Here is a 24,625-nt window from a genome sequence, read left to right as displayed (position 1 = left end):
CTGAGGGCTGGAGGCTCATTTACGGGGTGATAGAAATGTTCTGGATTTAGTGGTGATTGTTGAACCATCTTGTAAAATATACATAAGACCAAGAACTGTACACTCTGAAAGGGTGAATTGTATGTTTCATAATATACAAATTTCCAGGAAGCAAGGAAGAAAAGAACAATAACGGTGGTCAGATTCATCCTGTAGGCTCTAGTCCATCGCCTCCTGAACCAGATAGACATGTAACCAGCACTCTTTGTTGTCACTGGTCAACACACAACCATAGATGTCACCATTATGTAGCAGATGTGACCATGATATGAAATCAAAGCTGCTAGGCAGGGCTGCTAGTCTATCTCTAGGGATCCCTGGAAGTATTGTTAGAAGATGTGACACCTAAATGGATATGCACAAAATGAGCACAATGTAATGACTTAGAAAGACAGTTCAACTAGCAGGAAGAACAGGTAAATAATGGGCATTGGGAGACAGCAGAAGTGCTTCAGAAAATGGCACTGAGGTGAGGGCATTTGAAGAAGATCCATAAACCAAGTAAAAGAGTCTAGATTATTTCAGAGAGGGGCTGCATTGTGGAACAATTCCATCACTGACATTTTGTTGGAGGTATAGTGTGATATTTGGATGTGCACTTATAATGATCACTCTGGCTACAGGACTGATGATAGAATAATGGCTGGGAAATGGGAGGCAAGGAGACCGCGAAGAGTCTGATGAAGGAATCTAGGCAAGAAAGAAATTGGAGGATCAGCCTTGGGGTGGAGAAACATGCTAGAATCTGGTCCCAGAAAGGTTTCAGGCAACTGTAAGTAAGTTTCCACAAAGTAAATGTCTTAATCCATGGCTCAAGTCCCTTCTCAGCCCCATTCCTATTCCTCTCTCATCCTTATCATCAGCCTCACCAGATGGGATTGGGGAAGCAGGATAGTTTTCTAAGTAACCCACATGTTTTTCATTATGATAAAAACATGCTAATGGTATTTGGCCCATTGTTAGTTGTTCAAGGAGCTCAGCCGCCATCCCACAGAATTTCCTTGCCTACCCTCTTGCTCACAAATGGTATCATTCTGGGCCAGTCACTACATCTCACAGAGTTTCAATTTCCTCTCCATTTAAGAGGGAACAATTCATGTAACAATAAAGTTAAGGGACGAATCAGATCACATTTCAAACATACCTACTAGAGTAACTGGATCAGAGAAAGATATTCAATAAATTATAATTACTGTAATTATTTCATAATCACTATTTATACTTTATCAGACTTCATTAACGTAGACAGGCCGAGCTGGTGGTTATATTAGGTTATATCATTTAGTATACATCTGGAAATCTGCTCCAGAGAGAAATTGTATCACTTGAATAGACCTATCCAAAAAGCTAGTAGCTGAGGTGAAGGGAAGCTCATGTCTTCTAAGTCTGAATCTTGTTTAAATTTTATTGAAGGTTAAAATCTGGACACTGCTGGAATGGAATGGTGTGTGTTGTGGTATCACTCAAAAGCTCCCATGTGACACAATGCAAGAAGGTTCAGAGGAGAAATGATTGGGTTGTGAAAACCTTGACCCAATTAGTGATTTAATCCCTTGACAGGGATTAACTGAGTGGTAACTGAAGTGGTAGGGGGTGACTGGAGGAGGTGGGATTTGGGGTGTGGCTTTGGGGTATATATTTGTATCTGGCGAATGAAGTCTCTGCCTCTGCTTTCTGATCACTGTGATGTGAGCTGCTTTCATCTTTCAAATTCTCCAGTTGTGATGTCCTGCCTCACCTGGAGCCCTGAGGAATGGAGCCCTCTGTGGACCTCTAAAATGGTGAACTCTAAATTTTCCTCCTCTACAATTGTGCTGGTTGGGTCTTAAAATCACTCAGCGAGAAAGTTGGCCAAAACAGTGTGGTTCCCCCAAACTTCTTTCCAGCAAATTCCCCATATAATCTTTTAAAATAAATGCATCTTTACCTTATTGGGCTGTTGGCAGCATCGGGATCTTTGGCATGCACTCTCCCAACCACCGTGCCAGCGGCTGCATTTTCTTGGACTTCGTGGATACAACTTGGGGCCAAGAACATGGGGGGTTCATCAGCATCTTCTACCGCAATCTTGACTGTCACAGTGTCCTTGAAAGATCCGTTGCTGATGAACTTTGGGTCGATGTGCACATTGGCTGCCTCTACCTTCAAGCTATATGCTCTCTTGGTTTCAAAATCTACAGGCTGGCAAGAGTGAAGAGAAGATTGACAACCAATTCCTTTAAAGGATAATGGAAGAGAAAGAGCTGATTGTTTCATAGGGCAAAGTAAATAGTTCCTCAAGGAGAGAAAATCAGTGTCTATTCAATATCCAATTACCTGTGCCATTTGATCAGAAAATCAGACAAATAAATTGTTGAAATGTTGAGTGTGTTTAGTGGATAATTCAAAGAGAAGGACAGACATGGAAATACCATGTCTTCTAACAGGAATCTCATCCTGTATAACAACACTATGGTTGTCCAAGTCTGTCATTCAAAGCCACCAGAAGAAGGGAATTAAGACAGGAAAAAATAAATTTTGAAGTCCATTCTATAAAGTAATAAAAACCTTGGTAATAAAAATACCCCCTGAAATTGAGCCAGTGTGATGAAATAATGTGATGTTCCTTTCAAGTGCCACACCACAAACACTAGACATCCAGCTTAAACATAATTGACAACCTCATGTTTTAGATTTCTGACCAGACTGTTTTTCCCAAAGCCTGAAACCCTTAAGGTAGTCCCCAAAATGTTACTTAAGGTAGTTGGTGGGTAACCTGGGAAGGTGGTATCAATAACTACCTTATTGATACAATTAATCCTTTTCCAATTCATTGAATCCTGGACATCTCAAAATAATGCTTATGTATCTATTGTGTTTCCCAATGTCCCTTGGGGGAGTCCATGGTGCAACTCTCTAACTAAACTATAAGGATATAATTTTGTTTTGATTGCATTCATTTTTAGGTGGCCTTCTATTAATGGTAAGTGACAAGACAATGAAGATAGTGCTTCCCTTTGAAGAAATGTATGTATATGATAAATGCCTATTTAAAGAAAAATAAGTATAAGCACTACAGACGTTTTATACAGATACAAAAAAACTGAAAAGTAGCATTTGAATTAACAGAAAACACTTCTTAATTTTGAATGAGGAAGTAAAATGAATCAGTCAACAAAGGGTAAGAAGAAAAATCATGGCAAAAAAAGAAGGTTCCATGCCTAGAAAACAACTCCTCAGCACTCTAGATGATAATGAACTACCAAATGTTTGGAGAAAGTTGAACTTTTAAGGCTAGCATATCAATCACATGGTTGTCATTTGCTTGGCAAACACTTATTTTGAATGGGCATAAAAGCTTGGAGCTTAGTCCCGCCCACTTCTGCACAACTGGAAACCAAGGACGATTCAGGAAGGTCATACACATTCAACATCCCTGGCGCTTCTTCTATCATCTTCCCACCTACATCTCAGCACTCAGGGAACACTTCCTTTTCCTGCAGCTAAATCTGTCCCCAGCCTCTCCATCATCCTGGGTGGGACACAGCAGCTATTTTATCCTTGGCTATGCTCCTGAGAAGCAGAAATAAATGATATTTATAGGCTAACAATAAGAGATTGCTGCGGTTTCTCACAAATCTCTGTACTTACTAGACAGAATCAAGAACTTGAATATGATAGTTCTGAAACCAGGTAATATGCAATCAGAAAAGGTGACATTTTGTTCAGATAGCTGACTAATGCCCCTAAAGCAGAACCTTTTGAACTTGTGTGTAGGCCTATAGCTAAGGACCCAAACATATGTTCCCAATGGAAACAGGTTTTCTGTAGTTAACCATTAAATCCTGACAAAGAGTCAGAACTCAAGAAACATTTTTTTTTTAATTTTTAATCTATTAAAAAAATGAATTATGTATTTGCAAGACCATGGAGATGCTAGGGTCTCACTGATACATTTTATTCATATCAACCCAAGCTTGGACGTTCAGGACTTTTCCCAGGTTGGTAAGATTCTGCTGAGACTTCTGGAAGTCAGAACAAGCCCCATTGCTTTATGAAGTCCTTTTCAACAAGCACAGGCATATTTGTATGGTCTCAGCTGCCATTCAGTAGCTCTCACTGCCTTCTTAGTTAGCACAGGGGCATTCCAAAGGAATCTATGGAGACTTGCTGATCTTTGCTGCTCCAAAGCCCAAGAATGGCTGTACCAGGGGATGATATGCATCAACTGTTTTGACTGAATGAAGAGTAGAGCTGATAAATGCATAAAATTTAAGAATATATTTACAGTTTATTCCCTTCCTCCTTCCAAAAAGGATTTGAGGTAGTTTCCCATGTGAACATTTATATCCAAATAAAGCTAAGTGAGGCGACACACTGCATAAGCCATAAAAATCTTAATACCCCCTATTTACTAATCCCCACCTCTGAACATTCTCCCCGAGGGATTAATTCAACAGAAAAACCAAACAAATAATATTCAAAAATGCATAATATTTGTGAGATATAACAGAGGGTTATATCTAATCTGGGGAAAATGTACATACAAAACACCAAATCCAACTGTGAGATTTTATTAAGGAAATAATGGTCCATCAATAGGATGGGATGTTATGTAGTCATTAAAAATGATTATGTATATTATATAACAGCATGTAAAATGTTTATGATGTGGCATTAAGTTAACAAATCATATCACCCTACAATTTCAACCATGCTAAATGTTATGGATCCATGGATCCACATCTAAATACATGTGGCCAAAGCACATAAAGAAAAAAAATCAGATGTAAAATATAGTTTCATTTAAATAAAGAGTAGTTAAGATGTCTTATAAGGATGCTTTCACACTGCATCACAAGTTTATTTGATTGAAAATAAACAGCTTAGAAACTGCTGGGATTTCTTTGCATTCGATGGGATTCCCATTTGGTCAAGGTATTGCAGTGAACAGATTGGATTTTGCCTCCTGACCCAGCCCAATGACTGCAACAGCACCTAAAATACTCATTTTTATTTTACACAGGTCTTTAAACTAAACATAGGGATCAGCTAAATACCCTGAGAGCAGGTTTTCTGTAGTTAACCGTTAAATCTTGACACAGAACTCAAGAAACATTTTTTTTTAATTTTTAATCTATTAAAAAATGAATTAATGTATCTATTAATCATTTCTTGAATTCTTCTCCTTCACTACCAGCCCACTACCTTTTCTGTTTCTTTTTTTTTCTTTTTATAATGCCCTTGAATTCCAACAAACATTTCTCATTTGGTCCCTCTGCACCTGTCTCAAGACTCTAACACCAAATGCATCGCAGCCTGTTAACCATGTCCTGTTTTCATTGAAACCAATCCTTCATGAGCTCTCTTTTTTGCCTTTTCTCTCTTTATCTGTCTGGAAAAATCCTATTCAGTTATCAAGACTCAACTCATGAACTGCTTTTCTTTGAAGTCATTTGAAATTGCAGTTGATTTTCAACTGGGGAAAGATTTTGCTCTCAGTCACTCCAGGGATATTTGGCAACGTGTAGAGCTATTTTTTTTGTTGTTGTTATCATCCCTGTTGGGGTGAGGTGGAGTGTGTACTTACTGACCTCTAGTGAGGAGAAGCCCAGGTTCTCCCGACATCCTATAGTGCACAGAAGAGCCCCTTACAACAAAGGATTACCCAGCCTGAAATGTCAATACTACCAAGGCTGAGAAAACCCCTTCTATTTTGATTATCTTTTCACTGAATGGTCCTGTTCAACTGTGACACCCCCCCAACCCCCGTGGTCAGGACTCTATCTCTTCTATTTAGGTTTCTAGCTTTCCCCAAATCCCTGACTGGTAAATAATATGAACTCTGTAACTCTTGGTGGAAGAATATATTAAGAAATGAATTAAAATACTGTAATAAAGAATATCCTTAAAATGCAAAAATGTCCCCATGAGCTCTTCATACTCTTTTATTAAATTGTATATGATAACTTCCACAAGGACCTACAGTTTTATTGTGTTAAATTGACCTTTGATTTTTTTTTCTTTCTGATGAACATTTGAAACGTTGTGCTACAAGTTAAACCAAATGTTCCTTTACATTGTTTTAAACTTAAACATCATTGTTTCAGAGAAGAGTATTTCATTTACTGAAATAAATATAGGAATAAGGGGAGTGCACAAATAAATCATCTGTAGAGAGCTCATTTGCCATGTGTGAGATCCACAGGGGTGATTTAAATGTTTTAAAATTTTAGAGACACGGTGTGTGTTTATGCCCGGAATACACTAAAAAACAGGTGACAAACTTAGCATAACCAACTATCCAATTACTCAAGCAAAGGATGGAATGTTCATGATAGTGTCAAGCAGGAGGGACAGTAATATTAATTAACAATGTAAGTTGACAGCTTGAGGCGACACACACAATTGATACAGCTACTATTGCAAAGTGGAAAAAAACAAAAAAGAATAACCTATTCCCTTGGAGCTGATAATTAGTCTTTCTCAATCATACCATTCATCATCATTCATGTAGACTTTTTCAACTATCCAGGGCTCACTCCACTTCCTTATACCCCAATTTCTTTCACTCTTTCAGGACAATCACCATTTCCTTTTTCTTTCTTCTGCATCCCCTATTTTCCCCAAACCCAACATACTTTCCAATGTCATGAAAAAACAGCTTTCCGGAACACACAACTTCTTGTTCCCCCAGCTGAAAGATTTTCTCCCAGCACCAGTCTTCTGCCACCCCACACTTGTCTTCTCTTCTCTCCAGCTACTGGCCATTTTTAAATTTTTTTTCTGATTCTTCAAATTAATTTTTTTTATCAGTGTTACAGTCCAATCTTTCTCTTTACACCAAGAAGTTTAATATTCATGCTACAAAACCAAGTAGAAAATGAACGCTTGATTAAAACCAAGGTAATCCCATCCTCCAATTCAGATTTAATGCTCCATACACTTTGATGATGGAGAGGTGTTGATTTCTCAAGTGATAAATCAGGGGGCAGGAGAGGGGACCATTTTAGAGTACGTGGTGACAGACTGCTTCTTCACTTGAGAGTGAATCTTATCTGAACTTCCTTGATAAGCCCTTTCTGGCCGAGTTATTTCCAACAAGTGTCTGAAGAAGGAAGTTGTACTAACATAGGCTAGGCGTGAATTCCACATCTGTGGCTGTGTGACTGTCACCAGGTCAAATTATTTAATGCATCGGAGACCCAGTCTCTAAAATCAAGTCGAGGCATAATTACTCATGTTTTTTTTTTCCCCCATGTAAAAATAAATGAGAAGATGTTTGAAGAGGTTCAGGCTATGTCTGACCAAGAGCTCATACTGGACAAATGTTAGATTTATAAAAGAAAATTAGAGGAAATCATTAATTCCTCTTCCTAATGAATTAATCCAAGAGACATGTTTCTAATGATGGTCTAGCTGACTGTGGTAGAGGGTCTGTTATTGTTTCTCCACGTTCAATGCTAAAAGAAAGTCAAGAAGGAAGCTGATTGGATCAAGTTTCAAAAAGAGCCCACCAGAAGCAGTGAACTTGGATGTTTGAAATAAGAGGGGTTCTGAACAACCTATGTTAACAGGCTCAGTGGGGAGGGCCAACGGAGCTAAGGGCTGCTTTTACAAAATGCAGGCTTCGTCTAACTGTCTTCCATTCACTAGAGAATGGTGCCCAAACATAGGCCATCTAACCAGAAACCTCATGGAATCATGGGCACGATTTGTCAGCTCCCTGGGCAGTAACAGGAAGGAACACGGTTCTGTTATTTCCCCAGAGCTCAGCACTTGACTGCACAGCAAGTGTCTCTCACATCCTCTTTCTTCACCTTCCATTCCCTGTCACCTTCGTTGTCACCTGGGCAGAACAAACCACATCACTGACCGGAGCCATCCCTCACCCTAACTCACCTTTTTCAGCTTTACCACACCTTCCTGTGTTTCGTAGTCCATGGTGATTTCAAAGAGCTCCATACCGTCTCCATCAACGATGTTGTATGTGACTAAACCGTTTTCTCCAATGTCTGGGTCTTTAGCCTTCACTCTGCCTACTTCCTCTCCAGGGACAGCTGCTTTGGATACAGACATCTGGTATACGCCTAGAGGTAGAAGAAGACATCTACTCTTATTTCCCTTTTTATTTGGCAGCTGTAAGACTTCAGATTTCATTGAATCCCAATAAATTTCTCAAAGGGGTTTGAAATTGAACTTTCTATTGATTGAAAACATGAAAGAAGTGAATGGCTGGGAAGAAGGTCCCAGATGGCCTGCTTGCCAGAAGAATGCTCTCTACAAAGGATGATAAAACAATATTGGAGTCCTGGGTGTAATGCTGAGGTTACCTGCCACGTGTGAGGCAGGAGAGCCACACTCAGTTACATTTCTCAACAGACAATGGTGGAGAACCATACATGATTTCAAATAGCTCAGTCTTCTTTTAAGTGCCTTTAAGGACCAGTTATGGCATTGCCAATTGCCCAGAAAAAAAAATAAACTGAAATACCCTTCACTATTTAAAAGACATTGACAAGCTCCCTATTTATTTTAAAATCAAATGCAAATTTTAACTTTCAAGGTTAGGACACTTTGAACTCAGAATGTGGCTCGCCTCTTACTTTTGCTCTTCTGCCACCAACTGAAGCACTACCTTCTCTGAAAAGTTTTCCCACAGTGTGGCCCTTCCATCGATATTTATTCAACATTTATTGGAAAGCTAATATGTGCCAGGCACTGTTCCATTCTGCACAAACTCAGTGGCAAGAGTCAAGATTTCTCCCTTGAGGAGATACGCAAAAGAGAACAAAAATCCACAAATATGTACACACTAATGTCACTGCACTGCAGGGGTTTAGGGTGATGAGTGGGTTGTGGTTATGTGTGTATGATTTATGCGAGGGCAAGTGTGTATGTGTGAATGGGTAAAGGAGTTGTGCAAGTGGGTGTGAAAGTGTGTGGTTGTGTGTTTGAATATGTCGTGAGTGTGTGATGAATGTATGACAGATGTTCATGTAAGTGTGTTTGTGTACGTGTATGAATGTGAGTGAACACACAAGTGTAAGATAAATCTGTATGGGTGAGAAGGAGAAAGAGATTAATTTTGAAGAATGAGGCCAAATATGTTTAGAGGAAGATATCTAATCTCAACCAAAGGGACTGAGCAGCAGTGACAGTGGAGTCACTTAAAGCCAATGGCAGCACCCTGATATATACACATTAGCTAGAAATCTGGTGAGACAAGTGGGCCTTCTGTTAGGAGATGATAGTATGCAGGTAGGTTGTGGCTTAGTTGTGTAAAAAGGCAGTGGAAGGCAAATGAGTTAAATTCTTTATGTTTTATTTTCCTCTTTCATAGTTTCCTACAATACTGTGTATTTATATTATTTGGCTTTACATATTTTCAGTTCAGAACCAAATTCAATTTCATCTCATGTGCCTTTCATGTTAAAGGCACGGTGGGAATATCTATAGATAATCACCAACATAGGGAAAGGCTTAGAAAACCTGGTATAAGTTGAGTTCCTATAAATTTCATTCAAGTTCATGACCATGAAACTGGTGCAGCTGGTACAGCTACACTGTAACTTTACTATAGGATTCTCTATGAGCAAGAACAATAACAGCTATGCATTAATAATCCCATGTGCCCTACTCCTTCCAGCACATCAAACAATATTATAATGTGGATAATGAAGCATGTGGCTTTTAAAATGTTATATGGGCCTTAATCTTGTTGACGATGCTGAATCTTGTACCTAACCAGGCAAAGCAGTTTTTCCCCATTTGGGAGACCCTATGAGAACTGATGGTTGCCTCTAATCTTCCACCTCAATGTTTCCATTTTCTATACTGTTCTTTGGACAGCTTTGAGTAACCATGGTGCCTCTCTGGGGCCACATTTGGTTTTCTTTTTTATTCTTCCATTTTCAGTGCCATCTCTCTGGTAATAAATTTATGGATTTCTCAAAAAAGAGATACCTTTGTGGTGAACCCCACTCCCTGGGACTAGCATTGTGATCCCACTCTACCCTTGTATTCACCTCCATATGAGTGGATTTGTGTTCAAAGTTTGACTTTGATACAGTCCTTTGGCAACTTATGCCACTTTTGATGGAAGCCAGTTTGATCTGTGAAATGTGGGGTTTTGCAGGGATTTATAATATTAGGGACTTATCATGAAATAATGGAAAAGATGGTGGTTGTAATCACAATTATTAATCACAACCTTCCAAAATCATTTTTTTAATTCCCTCAGCAATTCGATAAACTTTTTAGTACAACCCAGATAACAGTGGCTGATGTTTGTTTGTCATTTTAAGACTTTACACTAGCTTTTGTAGTCCTAACTGTAATCCTACTAATTAGATACTGTGGAAGATGGCATTTTCACAAAGAGCTCAAGAAATAATTCCTATCCCACATACTTTTCAACACGACTTTGATGGTTCTTCTATGGAAAGGTGTGGTCTATAGCAACCCCACTCTACTTCTGGTAGCCTTCTGACCACACTGGAAAGGTTGCAATGTGACTTCAAGAGCCTAGGTCACACGAGGCAATGCAGTTTCTGTCTGATGTCCTTGGGGCTCTTGTCTTTGGGACCCAGCCACCGAAAGTTTACAGGGAGAGGAGCCAAAAATCAATATGGGCCCACTAGACATGTGAGAAAGCTATGTTGGAAGTGGATCTTCCAGCCTCAGTGGGGCTGAGCCCAGCTGATACTGTGGAAAACAGGGAAGAGCCGTGTCCTATAAGCCTTGTCCGAATTACAGACTCATGATAAAACAAACAAACAAAAAAACTCATAGGCAGTTTGTTACATAGTAACGAATGATTGATTTAGATATTATCATACCCAGGTTAGTAATAAGAATACTAAGACAGAGGAAGGTTAAGTACTAGATCACAGTGTTAGTAGATAAAATCCCTAGCAAAACGAGTCATAGAAATTGTCACGCCTTCTCTTTGTCCCACTACCTTTATTCCACTGAAGTTTTGTGGTTGTTGTCATCTTGCCTTTGCTTTCTGCAAGAATGACATAAAGAGCTCCTAGTTTTCTGCATTTTCCTTTTCACAAGCTGAGCAAAGCAGGAAGGGGTCAATATAGATGGGGGGCTGCTGGTGGCAGTGAAGCCAAGCCCACCTACTTACTCTGTGGAAACTTTGGTGGGTTGTCATTGACATCAGTCAGTGTGATCGTCACTTTGGTTGTCCCTGAGAGTTCGCCCATGTGTCCACCCATGTCCTTGGCCTGGATCACCACGTGATACTCCTCCTTGGCCTCCCTGTCCATGTTGGGAAGGGCTGTTTGATGATACCTGGGCAGGTGAGCAGGAAACATCACAGATACTCATTTATAACATTAAAGCAATGAAATGTTTTAACCACCGGATGAGTAAAACAACCTGTTTTCTGAAAGAAAAGTCATTTTAACATGATAATTGTAACTGAAAGCAACCACACCTGAAGCATCAGTGTCTTTTCAAGAAAATCATGAATATTATGTAAACTGCATTAATTTTCATTTTGTTTGCTTCACTGTGCATGCAAATAATAACCTCATTTTTCTCATATGTAAAAATTCTGAAGTTTGAGTTCCCTCCCGCATGGCTGTCCATGGCTAAACAAATATCTTTGAACTTCTAGCAGGATTTTTGGAAATCTATCTCTACATGTGATCATTAGAAACATTTTTATTGCTCATATTCAATTTAAAGTGGGAGGCATATATTTCACAGAATACTGTAAAATGTTAATATTATTTTTTTGAAAGAGCAAAACAAATGATTTAGGAATATATGCAATGCTTATACAAATATGTACTGTCTACTATCACTGACAACAATAATAAATTCATGATTGAATTCATCATAATCCCTGGATACTGGAACATGATTGGCATGACCACTCTACACTTCAATCTCAAGGAGGATGTGCAATGTTTTTCTCTCTGAAGATAAGGTAGTACTTGTCTTAAAAGTATAAAAGGAACACTGAAGAAACTCAGTCCTGATCTGTCTCTTCCTCCCCAACACTTGTCTGTTTCTGAGCAATACCTAGAACTCATTTTTTCCCTTATATGTTAAAAAATTTGGTAGGTTCCAACCAGTAGTTTTTCGTGCATCCCTGAGACAAAGAAAGCTCCAATTTTTAACATGTCGACAATCTAGATGAAGTCCCATATGTATTTTTGGTTATCCTGGAAAGGGTTATGAGAAATGCCTTTGAGAAATCATAGCAACTAACTGCATAAATCATATTCTGAGCAAATAAATGAATACTTAGGTAAAAGAAAATTATACCAAGTAAATGAACAATATCTGGTAGGCTATGTATACACATACATATACATATGTTATCAAATTAGTGATAAGAAGAGGCACAGATTATTGGTAAATATCTTTTAAAATAATGGGACATACAGGCCCCTGAAATAATATCATGGATGATCAGCTTTGTAGGATTGTAATGTTTATTCTAGTCAAGAGTTAAATTTGGTGTAAATAAAGTGACAGATTTTGTTTTCTGTTTCAGTCATTGTATTGATTCACTTTTTTGGGTTTGCTCTTGTTTTCTATAAGAAATGTATAAATTATTTATCTAGATGCTGATGTCCACTGGTAATCTATGCTCACAGCAGGGGAGATTGGGAAAGTACTGTCTCTCTCCTGAGGCAACATGAATATTAACACCCTCCTCTGACACTCCCTAGCTTGCATAGTGGTCTTCAAAGCATGCTTTGAGAGCTACTGGTATTTACACCAGACTCCAAGTGTGGGGGTCTCTTAATCTGAATCCACAGTTCAAGACCTTTCTGACATTCAAGTTGAAGTTTGAAATCATTTGTGGTAACCAGGTGAAACACAGACACAACAATAATAAATATGTCACACTGTAAGCCAACTGTTTGCCAGGCACATGCATGGAGTGTCTAATCCTCACAGGATTCCTCTAAGGTGGCCCTCTTTATTTTTATTTCAGATTTGGGAAAACTTGGGAGACCAATAGGTTTCGTGAACAGGTGTGAACTCCTTATTCCCAATGCATCACAAATCACAATGACAGTGACATTCTACAGTACCTGTCTGTGCCTCCACTGAAAAGTAGGGCTGTCCTTCAAGGATACTATACACTAATTTAGCACTGTTTCCATAGGTGGGATCATTTGCATCAGAAGCTGTCACATGGATTACTGATGTTCCTGAAAAGGGGAATAAATTAATTAGAAACATCCCTTGGCTTTTCAAATTACATTCTTGTTTACAAAGTTTTATTTTAAAATGAAACTCAGAGGAGGGCCTCACAATCAGTCAACAGATTCTCCATTTCCTGGAGTTGAGATGCAAAGTGATCTTTATTTTTCCCTTTCTTCCTTCTCTCTTTCTTTCCTGTTCCTTTTAATTGCATGGTTTAAAACAAAACTTTCTATATTCCTATTACATTCCGCTTTGCTTAGTAGTTAAAATAATAATATGAACATCTTTGCCCAAACATTCTAAGGCTCATGCAATTGAAATGCTCAGTATATCAAATAATTAAATAAAAATCTTCCCAAAGAGCATAATAAATGAAAATCAATGATGAATTGCATTTCACGAAAGGACAGAGTGCAACCTTCCATCTGTAGCCTGGCAATAAATATATCATTTATTGTAGCCTTGCATGTAATAAAGTTGCGGCTAATACTACATTTTAATTAATTTATGGCTATAAATATTGTGCAGAACGTTGTTGCCTACTGACATGAAAACAGCATCTTTCCACCTCTAATCAGTCTAGCAGCCACATGACAGGAGCTCACCAGCATGCACCTTGTATGATCTGAGGCATGCATTCATGGGTCCCAAAGAGGATAAACCAGCGAACTGTTCTTTGCTGCTCACAAGGACCAAATATCTGGGGTATGGAACACTGGAGAGAGGAAAGAGGAGCTGGAAGTAGAAAATTGTCAATTTCCCAGCCTCTCTGCACCAGGCACCATTTGGGACTCATTCCATGCATTCTGCCAGAATTCCTCTGTTGGGTGTTTTTTTTTTTTTTTTTTTTTTTTTTTTATTGGTTGTTCAAAACCCTACTGTTGGGTGTTTTTTATATCCATTTTACTTGTGGGACATTTGAGTGAGAGGTATGATGTTTTGCAATCTCTTTCACAAATTGTTTATGGCCAGAGTCAGGAGTCTAGCCCCAATTCAGTAAGCAAAGAAAACAGCTGGTTCCTTCCGGACATTTTCATCAGAGAAGAAGGATCTGTGTGGGAGTCAAGGAGGCCCAGAGATGTTGTTTCTAACTGTTCTTACTTTACAGTGTTGTCAGAGACTTTCATCTCCTGTCCAAGTAAATCTCACTCTTTTCTGGTTACCTCCCATAATTCATTGTTTATGCGAATGGTCTTTTTTGAACTCTTCCCAAGTTCAAATCTCCAATGGAGACTTTACAAAGGAGAAAAGGATCATATCACAGCTAAGCAAATTACTAATTTTCATGACTAATTTACTTCTAAAACTTTTGCTAAGTGCTTTTCAACTCTTTGTATTTTAAATCCATTTTACTTAACCTTATTTTATGGATGATGAAATGCAAACTTAGAAAGGTATGAGAAGTTGCCTGGGTTCATGTGGCTGGTCAGAGGTACAGCAAGGATTGTGTCCCAGTACTGTCTGACACTCAGGACTCCACTTTTATATTCCATTGTGGACAATCTGGGTGCTATACTGAAGCACCCAGGACCATAGTGCTGAGAACAATAAAAATTCCTGTGGGTTATCCTTTTAGATAGCTAGCTTTCCCATACCACCTCTCTGCTGTTCTCGCAGCTCAGTTCCTGACTCTGCCATCCCCTATTTATACAGATTTAGTTGATGTCTATTATTTCTCAGTAGAATCCAGACCTGTTTATTGAGAAAGTTAAAAAAAAAATCCTCTGTGGGAAGTGGGAAGGGAAGAGGTTGGAAAATGGCTTGACCTGATTTCACAAAGTATGAGAAGAGCTTGAATTTACTTGGAAGAGGAAGGAGGATCCAAGAGGCTCCCATATGCAGAGTGGGAGGGCCTTGAGGCTGTCAAAACACATCTAACATTCTTGAATTAGCTGACCCTCATACTTAGGACTTGGTTTGCTCATTCATCAAAATGGACTGTGTGATGCTGATGGTGCCTACATTCGTTTGAGCTCATGTGATCACATGCACCCCTGATCAGAACAGGCCTGCCCACTGTGTGAAAGACGGACCTTTTGTCATCTGAGGTGTGCTTGTCAAAAGACTACAACTGCATGTGTGCTAGAAAGCCAAATGGAAGTTATTACCAGAAGGTGGCCACTCACAGAATGCCTTCAGAGTCTTACCACTTAGCAATGCAGTCTGCCTTCAAACACACTGGAATGACACACCTACTTCTAAATCCACAGGTATCATAATGTGGTGAAGTGAACTGTGCATTCTGGATCCACTTAATCATGCAGATGACCCTGGGTAAATTAGTTAACCTACTTCTGCCTTGTGTTTCTAATCTATAAAATAGACGCAGTTGGACCTGGTACATTGCAAATAAATAATTATGTAATCACATAAAAAAATTAAATAAAGCTGGGCTTGCTCGGTGGTGCACACCTATAATCCCAACAAATCGGAAGGCTGAGGCAAGGGGATCACAAGTTTGAGGATAGCCACAGAAACTTGACAAGGCCCTAAGCAACTTAGTGAGACCCTGTCTCAAAACAAAACAAACAAACAAAAAAACAAAATTAAAAGGGTTGAGATGTGGCTTAGTGTTTAAATGCCCCTGGATTCAATCTCCACTATACCCACCCTGAAAAAAAATTAGATAAAATATTATTAGATGGTCTCCATCCAACAAAGACTATCATTGCTATTATTTACTGAACACCAACCAATATGGCCCATTCCCATTTCACAGAGGAGAAAATGAAGGATAAGAGACTAGATATAATTGATTCTGATTCATACACCTGAGAATACAAAGGTCAGAATTACCCAGACTCAATCACATTCTTCCCTCTTCTCTGTCCTTTAAAAAACCTTCAGCTCTAATACCTCAAATCCATTTGAACTTCCCACTACACCAGTGAAAAATTGGGGTTTGTTATTTTTTCACAAAAGATACAGCACAAGTTCTACTTCCTGACTGGGGAGGACAGGCACCAAATTGGCCACTTGCAGGGACACCAGGTAAGAAAGTGGAGCAGGTCTTCCCCACTTACGCACCCACATTGGACCTCTCAGGCACATTGGCATGATAGGTCTCATGCAGAAACTCCGGAGGGTTGTCATTAATGTCCTGGACCTTGACGATGAATTCCGATGGTGGTTCCAGTGGCCGGTTGGTGTCCCTGTCCACTGCCTGAGCCATCAGTGTGTACTGGGCTCTCTCCTCTCGGTCCAAAGTGTTGGTGGCATGAATGTTCTCTGATTTGTCATCAATCACAAAAATGGTTCCGGCTCCTTCACCTGAGAGAATGTATTTAATGTTCCCATCACCAGAGTCAATATCGGAATGAAGCTAGGAAAAGAGAAACGGAGATTTGTAATTTCACAAGTGGTGGAGCAGGGAGAAAGTGACCCACTCTGATTGCTACAATCTCTGCACACACATATGTGCATGTGCACACATACACACATCATTAGAGTTCACCCTTATTTTACAAATGAAGAGACAGAATCTTAAGGAAGATCTTTGCCTTGGCCAGGGTCACACAGCTGAGGAACAACCAGGCCAAGGTTCAAACATTTTTCTTTTTCATTCTAAGATTCATTCTCTTCCTTTCCTTCATTCCATACACATGTGCACATTCAAAATATACACACATACACATATATCATAATATTAATTTTGAAAGAAATGCATCATATTTTTAAAAATACATATATGCATTTATGTAATCATAAGTCTTTCTGGTTTCAGGCTCCTTATCCTTCATCTTCTCTGTTCAGAAGTCACCATTTTTTTACCAGATTCATGTGAATCCTTTGGAAGATATTCTCATCTACACAGTTGCAAGTAGATCTCTACACTCACATGTGTCCTCCTAGCTTATTTTTACCCAATAAAAGTCAGAGCACACACTTCATTCCTCACCTTGCCATTTTTCTCTAACAGTAAATTCAGGTGCCCTTCTGCGTGGATACATCTAGGACTACCTCACCCACAGTGTGCATATTATTATCACCTCTTTTGGGGCTCCTCTTCAAGGGACCCTTGGGGTGTGTCTAGGACTCTGTTATCTCTAACAAGTCAACTGATAAGATCTCCGCAGAATTGCTGTTGTGCAGCACTCTGATCTGCAGACACATCTGGGGATATGTCTTCATAGAAGGAAATTCCATTCTGACCACAGAGGATGGTCAAGTGGGATGGGGTAATACATGTGCATTTCCATAGACCCTAGAAACAACCTTAAAATCCTTGAGGTTTCTCCCTCTGGGCAAAGCCTAGAGACAAGGTGAAACCTTCCTAAATCCATACTTGCCAGGCTAAGAAATCACCCAGGTTCCTTGACTACCAGCCCTGTATCTTTTGACCTTGAGTCAGCCCTGATTTTGGAACATGAACTACCTCCAAAGACCTCATTTGATTTTCCTGTGCAACGAACTCTCTACACTTTGTTGTTCCCTTTCAATTTCGGAAGGCTTCATCCTAATTTGAGTAGTTTGACACTCATGATGCTCTTTGTGGGAGAAGCATTATTTTTCCTGTTCTCATAGGCTTCCACAGCAGGCAAGTGAACAAGAAACCCTTGATTCTCCCTGCTATATAAGAAAACCCATGACAAGCTGAAATGTTTTATCCAAATGACATTTACAATAATAAAAAAATAATTGTTATTACTAATTATATTTAATATTACAATGTTAATAGTATTATTAATGCTAATGGATTATTATTATTACTACTCTAATTTTAATTATGACTATGAAACACAAAGCATAGAGAGCCGGCCCCGTCACAAAGCAAGATTGAACATGAAGCTTTTTAAAATTTCCATATTATTTCAGTTTCCGAAAAGATACCTAATGGATTCGTGGTGTTTCAAATACACCAAATATTTCATTTCAGAGGAATACATTTGGGGAGGTATTACAAAGGTCACGATGTCTCAGGAAAAAAAAAATAAAACTTTACTTCGGAATTTCTTATTCACCACGAGCTGTGTGTTGTTGTGAAATCGTGGCTGACACACTTTCAAAGAACAAGACCATTTGTGAATGACATAGGAAGTTATTTGATGGTGTATAGCGGATGGACAGAATTGCTCCAATCTTCATAACATTTTCTCGTACATAGGCGAGGTCCCTCCCTCCTGGCCCCCAGCCCTTCCCAGGGTGGTGGGGGTGTGTTCCTCTGTATTCTCTGCTTCCAGAATTGTCAAAAGTTAGGGGATCTGTCCTGTGGCTGAGGAATGAAGAAACAAGTCAAAGTGGCCAGAGACTGAAAGTTTGTGGAGGTCTTCCTACAGGACACATGAATCTGACACCTTCCTTAGGAATTAAAGCGAGAAATTTCATGAGCAGCCAAAGAACTGAAAATTTTACAGAATACACTCATCCTTGAGTTTTTTTTTTTCTTACTTTGTTTTCAGATTTGCAAGTCAGATATGAATTCCCTTTCTCTCTTACAAAGAGGAGTTCCAGGACTGACAATGATATTTATCAGGCTTCACACAGAAACCAGTTTGGGCAATGAGTGGACTCTTTCAAGGGATCAGTCGCTGTGCCACGCCCAGCCAAGCCCTGACTCACAGATGGGCGGTCTCCCTCCTCAGCAAGGCACAGCACAACACAGACTGCATTTCCTACAAGACATCTGAACCTCTATGGTTTGCCAAATTTGACTTTTTCAGGGAATCTTGAAGCACTCAACCTTGAATGTCGTCAAATGAAAGGTTGTTACAGAACAAGTCAGCTTCTCGATTGCTCTGATTTATGGGGAACTAGCCCAGCACCATTTCAAAAGGAAAATTCCTATGATGCAGCTAGTTTTTCCCGCCCACATCCATTCTGACATGAGACTCATGCTCAGGTGTGAGCTGCCGACACACTTTGACTCCCCCTTTTTCCTATGTTCCCTTCTAGTAGCCATGATCATGGCTGCGTCCACAGAGATGATGACAGGGCTCCCCAGATCCTGCCCTCTGTGTAGCCCTCCCACTGTAACACATCATGGCTCCCCAGTGAGACAGTCCCACGGCAGCAGGTTCTGTCTTCTCGGAGCTATTTACATGGAACTCTGCACACGGCTCAAGCTACATAACCTCTGCCTCAGCTGAAGTCTCAGAGACTGTCTCTTCTACTTAATAGAATTTCCACCTCCTGGGGCTATATCCATAGCTTTTCATTTGGGGTACAAATGAATAAAATTCCTTTGGTACATTTTTTTTTTCAAAAACAAATTCCCAGCCCTAAGCAATATTACTGAGGCTCCCTAATCCCCTCCAAGTATGCCAATGATATAGATATGAAATGTTTTCCTTATGTTAAGGAACAAGGAATCCAATGGGTTCAAAAATGCCTCGACCTCTGCCCTTGCCTCTTTCCCCCTTTGTTGAGTAACTTCTGCTGGTCTTTTAGATCCTAAATCGTCCTTTCATTGAATTTCATCCATCCTCCTTCTCATTTTAGTTTTTCTCTTTCAGCTGCTGAGGAGACTGTGTCTTTCCCCCTACACTCCAAACTCTTTCAAGCCAGGAATTATTTTTAACCTGGTTTAACACATGCCTAGCACTGCACCTACACATAGTAGGATTTCACTTCTGATGCTTATAAATAACAATCTCCTTGTCATTCTTATCACTATCATCTGAAAAATACCTGCATATTTTACCACAAATGAGAGTGGCGAGTCAGTTTCCCAAATACGTTTTGGACCCTCTACCCTTAAAGCTTTTTTGGTAATGCTACACAAAAGAGGCAGAACCTGAGTACGGCTAGGAATCTGAAACCACCTCCCATGGGATTTCCCATCCCTAGAGCAACAGGGATAAAATGATGCCCATCCTGTGACACCCCCTCACTGATCTCTTCAAAGTCAGGCTCAGAACCAGAACCCAGAAACACAAGCACAACCCTTTCTCTGATGCAAAGCATCTTGGGGTTTAGTGAGAAAGAGAGAAAAGTATAGATATGTATAATACAGCAAAGCAGGGTATGATAAAAAGCACAAAGAGAGTTATGAAAATACAAAGGAAAAGTAGCCGAGTTGGGGGAAGAACGTGATCAAGGAAATGCCCCTCAGTTGGAGAATGATTAAATAAATTATGATCAGTTCCATTACAGTAGACTATGAAGCAGCCTTTAGAAAAAAAATTATGATATTGCATTAAGTGGGAAACATGAGTAAGTTTATATCTTGGGGAAAGACTGAGAGGATGTGTGTGCATGATGTTGGGTTTTCACTGATGTCAGATCCTGTGTGTTTTCCCTATCTGTTTTTTATTTTTATTGTCCATATGGTATTGTTCCCATGGGGGAGGGAAACAGGTAAACGTCACATGAAAGTCAGCTTACCCTGCCCACGAGCACAGGGTCAGGCCCCGTGTACTCCTCTATCACAAAGAACTGGTTCCAGACCCAGCCTCTTTTGGAGCGCTGCAGCACCTGCCCCTCCTTGCCCTTCTCATGATGTCCATAGAACGAGGGCCGCAGGTGGCTTCGTCGCTCCAGAGCAAATGCCTGGCTGTGGCACAGCATGCTCAGGCACACCAGCGCGGCTTGTAAACAGTAGTTCTCCTTCATTTTTGGTTACGTGGTAGGCACAGGAGAATGCAGTTGTCACCCTTCCGCCAGCCCAGCCGAGTGGTATGCCTTTCCTATGGTAAGTCTCCGGGGTCCGTCAAGCAGACCTCTCCTGGAACGGAAGGTCTTCACTCTCTGAGCACATCACGTCAGGGCTGCCCACTTCGCCAGGTGGCTTCTGCAAGCAAAGAGAGGTTTGATTAGCTGCAGGCTTCACCCTCACCTCATTTCATTTCCATTTAGTAAATATGATTGAGTGTCAGTCTTACCACTTGTCAGCCTAGGGAAAGTTAATTGATCTCTTCTGAGTTCAACTCACTCATTTATGAAACGGGGATAAGAATCCTACTCATTGCAAGGTTGTTGCAGGGATTAAATGAGTAATACACATAAAGTCTCTTAGCACAATACCTGGTTCACGGTATTTATCTGTTAGTGTAATTGATTGTGCATGTGTTTGGTTAAGTTCTTGTAATAGATCAACTTGGAGTATTATGAAAGCCCAGGAGAGGAACAGATAATCCAAACTAGAGATGGCAGAGACTGGGGCAATTAAGGCAGATTATCTAGAGGGTAGAATGGATGAGCACAAGAAGGGAAAGAAAGGGATATATTATGGTTTGGATGTAAGGTATCCCCACAACAGCTCACGTGTGAGACAACGCAAGAAGGTTCAGAGGAGAAATGATTGGTTTATGAGGTTAAGAGTTGGGTCATTGGGGCAGGACATCATGCTATATATTTTGTATCTGGCGAGGGTAGATCTCTTTGCTTCCCTCTGCCACACTCTTCTGCCATGATGTTCAGCTTCACCTTGAGCCCTGAGGAATGGAGTCTGCTATATATAGATTGAGACCTCTGAAACAGTAAGTCTCCAAATAAACTTTTCCTTCTCTACAATTGATCTGGTTGGGTCTTTTGCTCAGAGTGTTGAAAAAAGCTGACTGAAACAGGATACCTTACAGAAGGACTAGCATGACCCTAACCCTACAGGTAGTGAAAGGCACAACATATTCCAAGACTTTAGTATGACTGGAAAATGTAAGGAAAGCAGGCAATGGAGCATGATAGAGACAAGAGGTCAGGTCCAATCCCAAGGATGATGGGCAATAACTGTGGAAGGTAATTAGACTTGAAGATCAGATAGGCCTGAATTGAAATACCACTTCTAGATCTTATAAGATGAGTGACCTTGGACATGTCAATCAGTTACTATGAGCCCCTAGGGTCTCCTGTGAATGACAAGGAGGACGAGAACTTTTGCACCCACATAAGACTGAAGACCGAGTGGAAAACTGACACATGTTGGCTTGCTTCCACTTTTCCTAGAGGGCCACAATCTACGCCTGCAGGTCTCCTTGCTTTAGGGGTGAGTGCAGATGGAGGTGCCCAGAAGAGGTGCTTTCTCTAAGGGAGAAATTGAAGAACAGGAATAACTCAGGATACCATAGCGATTTGGCCTTGGTAGTCTAAGAACTAAAGAAATTAGAGGAATTCTAATTTGTTCTAATTCCTTCCTTTCTGATGGTCTTTGACTCTGCCAAGCCAGGCCCCCTCTTTTTTTTTCCTTTTTTTTGTAATATGGCAAAATGATATTTGGGGAACTTATAGATACAAGATAATTTCAGGAGTCCAATCATTGTTCTCGACATCACTTGTGATGGTAGCATGATAGTTACTTCTCAAATAATAGAAAGTGTAATATTCAAGATTTGTTATATGCGGGCACTTGGGTGGGTAAAAGTGTAAGAGAGAAAAAAAGCAGGTAAAAAATGAAGTGTTTGCCATTTAACAGTTCCAACCTTAAACACAGCATTTTAATAAGACACTAAATGTTTTTTATATAGCAAGCCAAACAGACAATGTGGAAAGAGCACAGAGAGGCCCCAGGAGTGGTGAGATCCCAAAATGAGGAAAATAGGAAGCAACAGGAAAGTCTCTGGGACTACATGGTGAAGAGAGAGATTGGGTGGGAATCTGCCCCAGCTTATCAAGGAACCTCATTATTTTCCCTTTTGTGACAATCTGCTTCATTCTCAGCAAAATGAAGCCCTTGATTGAAATTCTCTATACAGGCCTCCATCTTCATATTCGTGGTTGAAGCTCTGGTGAGAGATGGCAGGGGCCAATTTTTCCCCCCAACTCATATTATGTCTTTACTAGACAGGAAATCAGCCTCTTAATAGTTGAGTTTATATCTTATTTGATACATACCTGGGATCTGAGCTCAAAACAGTCCATCCACAAAATTCGAACATATGATTTAAACCACATACTTCAAGTTCAAAATTAATATTGCCTCTATAGAAATTCAAGAAGCAAGAGAAAAGGCAGAACATATGGTGCTGTGAGATCCCTGCCCATTTTGTACCATGCCAAGTATTAAACGTTCATTCACATGGTGATAAATTATTCTTGCATATAAACTGTGAAGTGTATTTGAAAGAAAGGGTTTAATTAAAGTCGATATTTCTGCACCTCTCTATTCTGTCTGCCATTTTGCTGTAAAGTACAATTATTTCTGACACCAAAGTGTTGAAACTAGATGACAACTTTTTCCCCCTTTTTAAGCAAAACAATCTAGCTTAATGTTAATGCGTTTAAGAGTTTCCATATGACCAATAAACAATCAACCTTACCCTTTGTTAGACAGTAAAACTGTCTGCTTATTTCTGTTGGAAAAGACAGTGAAATCAACTTGCTTGTGAATGTCATTGTCCAAATTCATTATGTTAAGTGCTCAGATGACTATGCAATATATAAAAATTTTAATGATTCCTCTAGCTTTGTATAAGATGGGTTTTTATCCCTTTTTGTTTATTCACTTTGAGAAGGAAAATCTATTTACAAAAGTAATTTTATAACCATTATTCTAAAAGCTTTAAAATATTAATGTGTCTGTTGATTTCTATAGCAATATTGTAAATGGACATGCTTCTTGTTTGAAAGGAGAAGGAAACTGAGGTCCAGATTAAAAAAAAAAGAAAAGAAAAGAAAAAGAAATTTATGCTAGGTTAGGCTTCTGGTAAGAGGTGAGCTGGGATTTGAACCCATGCCATCTGGGTCTAGTTAGTCTTTTGCTAATCAGCGAATTAATATCTCTTTCCATTTCTTTTATATTTCATAAGGAAATTATATGGACACTGTAATAAAAATGATAACCTAGCAGCCACCTGAATGTGGAAAGTAAGCCAGTAATTGGGTGTACACCAATAATAAGATTATAATGAAAATATTGAAAAATAGATAACATTTCTCAGGTGCTATCTGCTCAATGTTCTTGCAAGGGATTTCCATGAATTGAGTCACCCAATCATTCCAACAACTCTACAAAGCAGTACAAATATTATTCCTGTTTTACAAATAAGTAGTCTGAGGTGCACCAAGAAAAACTAACTCACCCCAGGTTACACAGCTAGGAAGGAGGGGAGCTGAGATTGAACCCCCTGCATTTTGCCCAAGTACTTACATTACTATCCCTATGATTCTACCTGTCATGCCTATTTGAGAAAAGACTGAGGATCAGATTGTAGAAACACAACCCCAGGAACACATAATAGACTGACCATGACAATAATTTCAGTTACAGGAGCAGGAAGGCTTGGGGTAGGCTATGATAAAAATTATAAATTAAACCCAAAAGAAAAAAAAAAGAAAGCATTTCATAGCAAGACCAAAGAGGAACAGGAAGTAATTATATCAGCCCACCCACAGAAATGTACACCCACGCCTTAATGAATTCATAGTGCACAAAAGTTAAGCTTTTTTAAAAATAATTTTTCATGTTTCTGAATTTCTACATTTACAGGTTAAATATGAATATATAAGTTAAAATGTACTCAAGAATCCTTTCTTCAGGTTTTGTTTTTCTGTT

General features: G+C 39.5%; 1 protein-coding gene across 1 annotated transcript; it reads right to left on the bottom strand.

The window, feature by feature from the left end:
- Positions 1-1,962: 1,962 nt before the first annotated feature.
- On the bottom strand, positions 1,963-20,751 carry LOC143387433 (cadherin-11-like). Its single transcript, XM_076841855.1, has 6 exons — positions 20,524-20,751; positions 16,228-16,522; positions 13,079-13,205; positions 11,156-11,316; positions 7,921-8,108; positions 1,963-2,220 (listed from the first exon to the last, which is right to left on the bottom strand). Exons 1-6 carry the CDS (start codon positions 20,749-20,751, stop codon positions 1,963-1,965), a joined length of 1,257 nt encoding a protein of 418 aa, XP_076697970.1.
- Positions 20,752-24,625: the final 3,874 nt, after the last annotated feature.

The sequence above is a fragment of the Callospermophilus lateralis genome (genome assembly GCF_048772815.1).
Source record: "Callospermophilus lateralis isolate mCalLat2 chromosome 11 unlocalized genomic scaffold, mCalLat2.hap1 SUPER_11_unloc_2, whole genome shotgun sequence".
Taxonomy (NCBI): Eukaryota; Metazoa; Chordata; class Mammalia; order Rodentia; family Sciuridae; genus Callospermophilus; species Callospermophilus lateralis.
Note: the sequence above shows the minus strand (reverse complement) of the source record. Positions and strands in the feature narration are given on the sequence as shown.

Bases quoted from the DNA above. Each gene is read 5' to 3' on its own strand.
- LOC143387433 (XM_076841855.1), bottom strand. From the start codon at position 20,751: ATGAAGGAGAACTACTGTTTACAAGCCGCGCTGGTGTGCCTGAGCATG. The intron at 13,206-16,227 runs GTGCGTAAGTGG...TCCCCTTTTCAG, and splicing joins GCCTGAGAGGTCCAATGTGG to GAACATCAGTAATCCATGTG. The intron at 2,221-7,920 runs GTGAGTTAGGGT...CACTCTTGCCAG, and splicing joins GTGTGGTAAAGCTGAAAAAG to CCTGTAGATTTTGAAACCAA.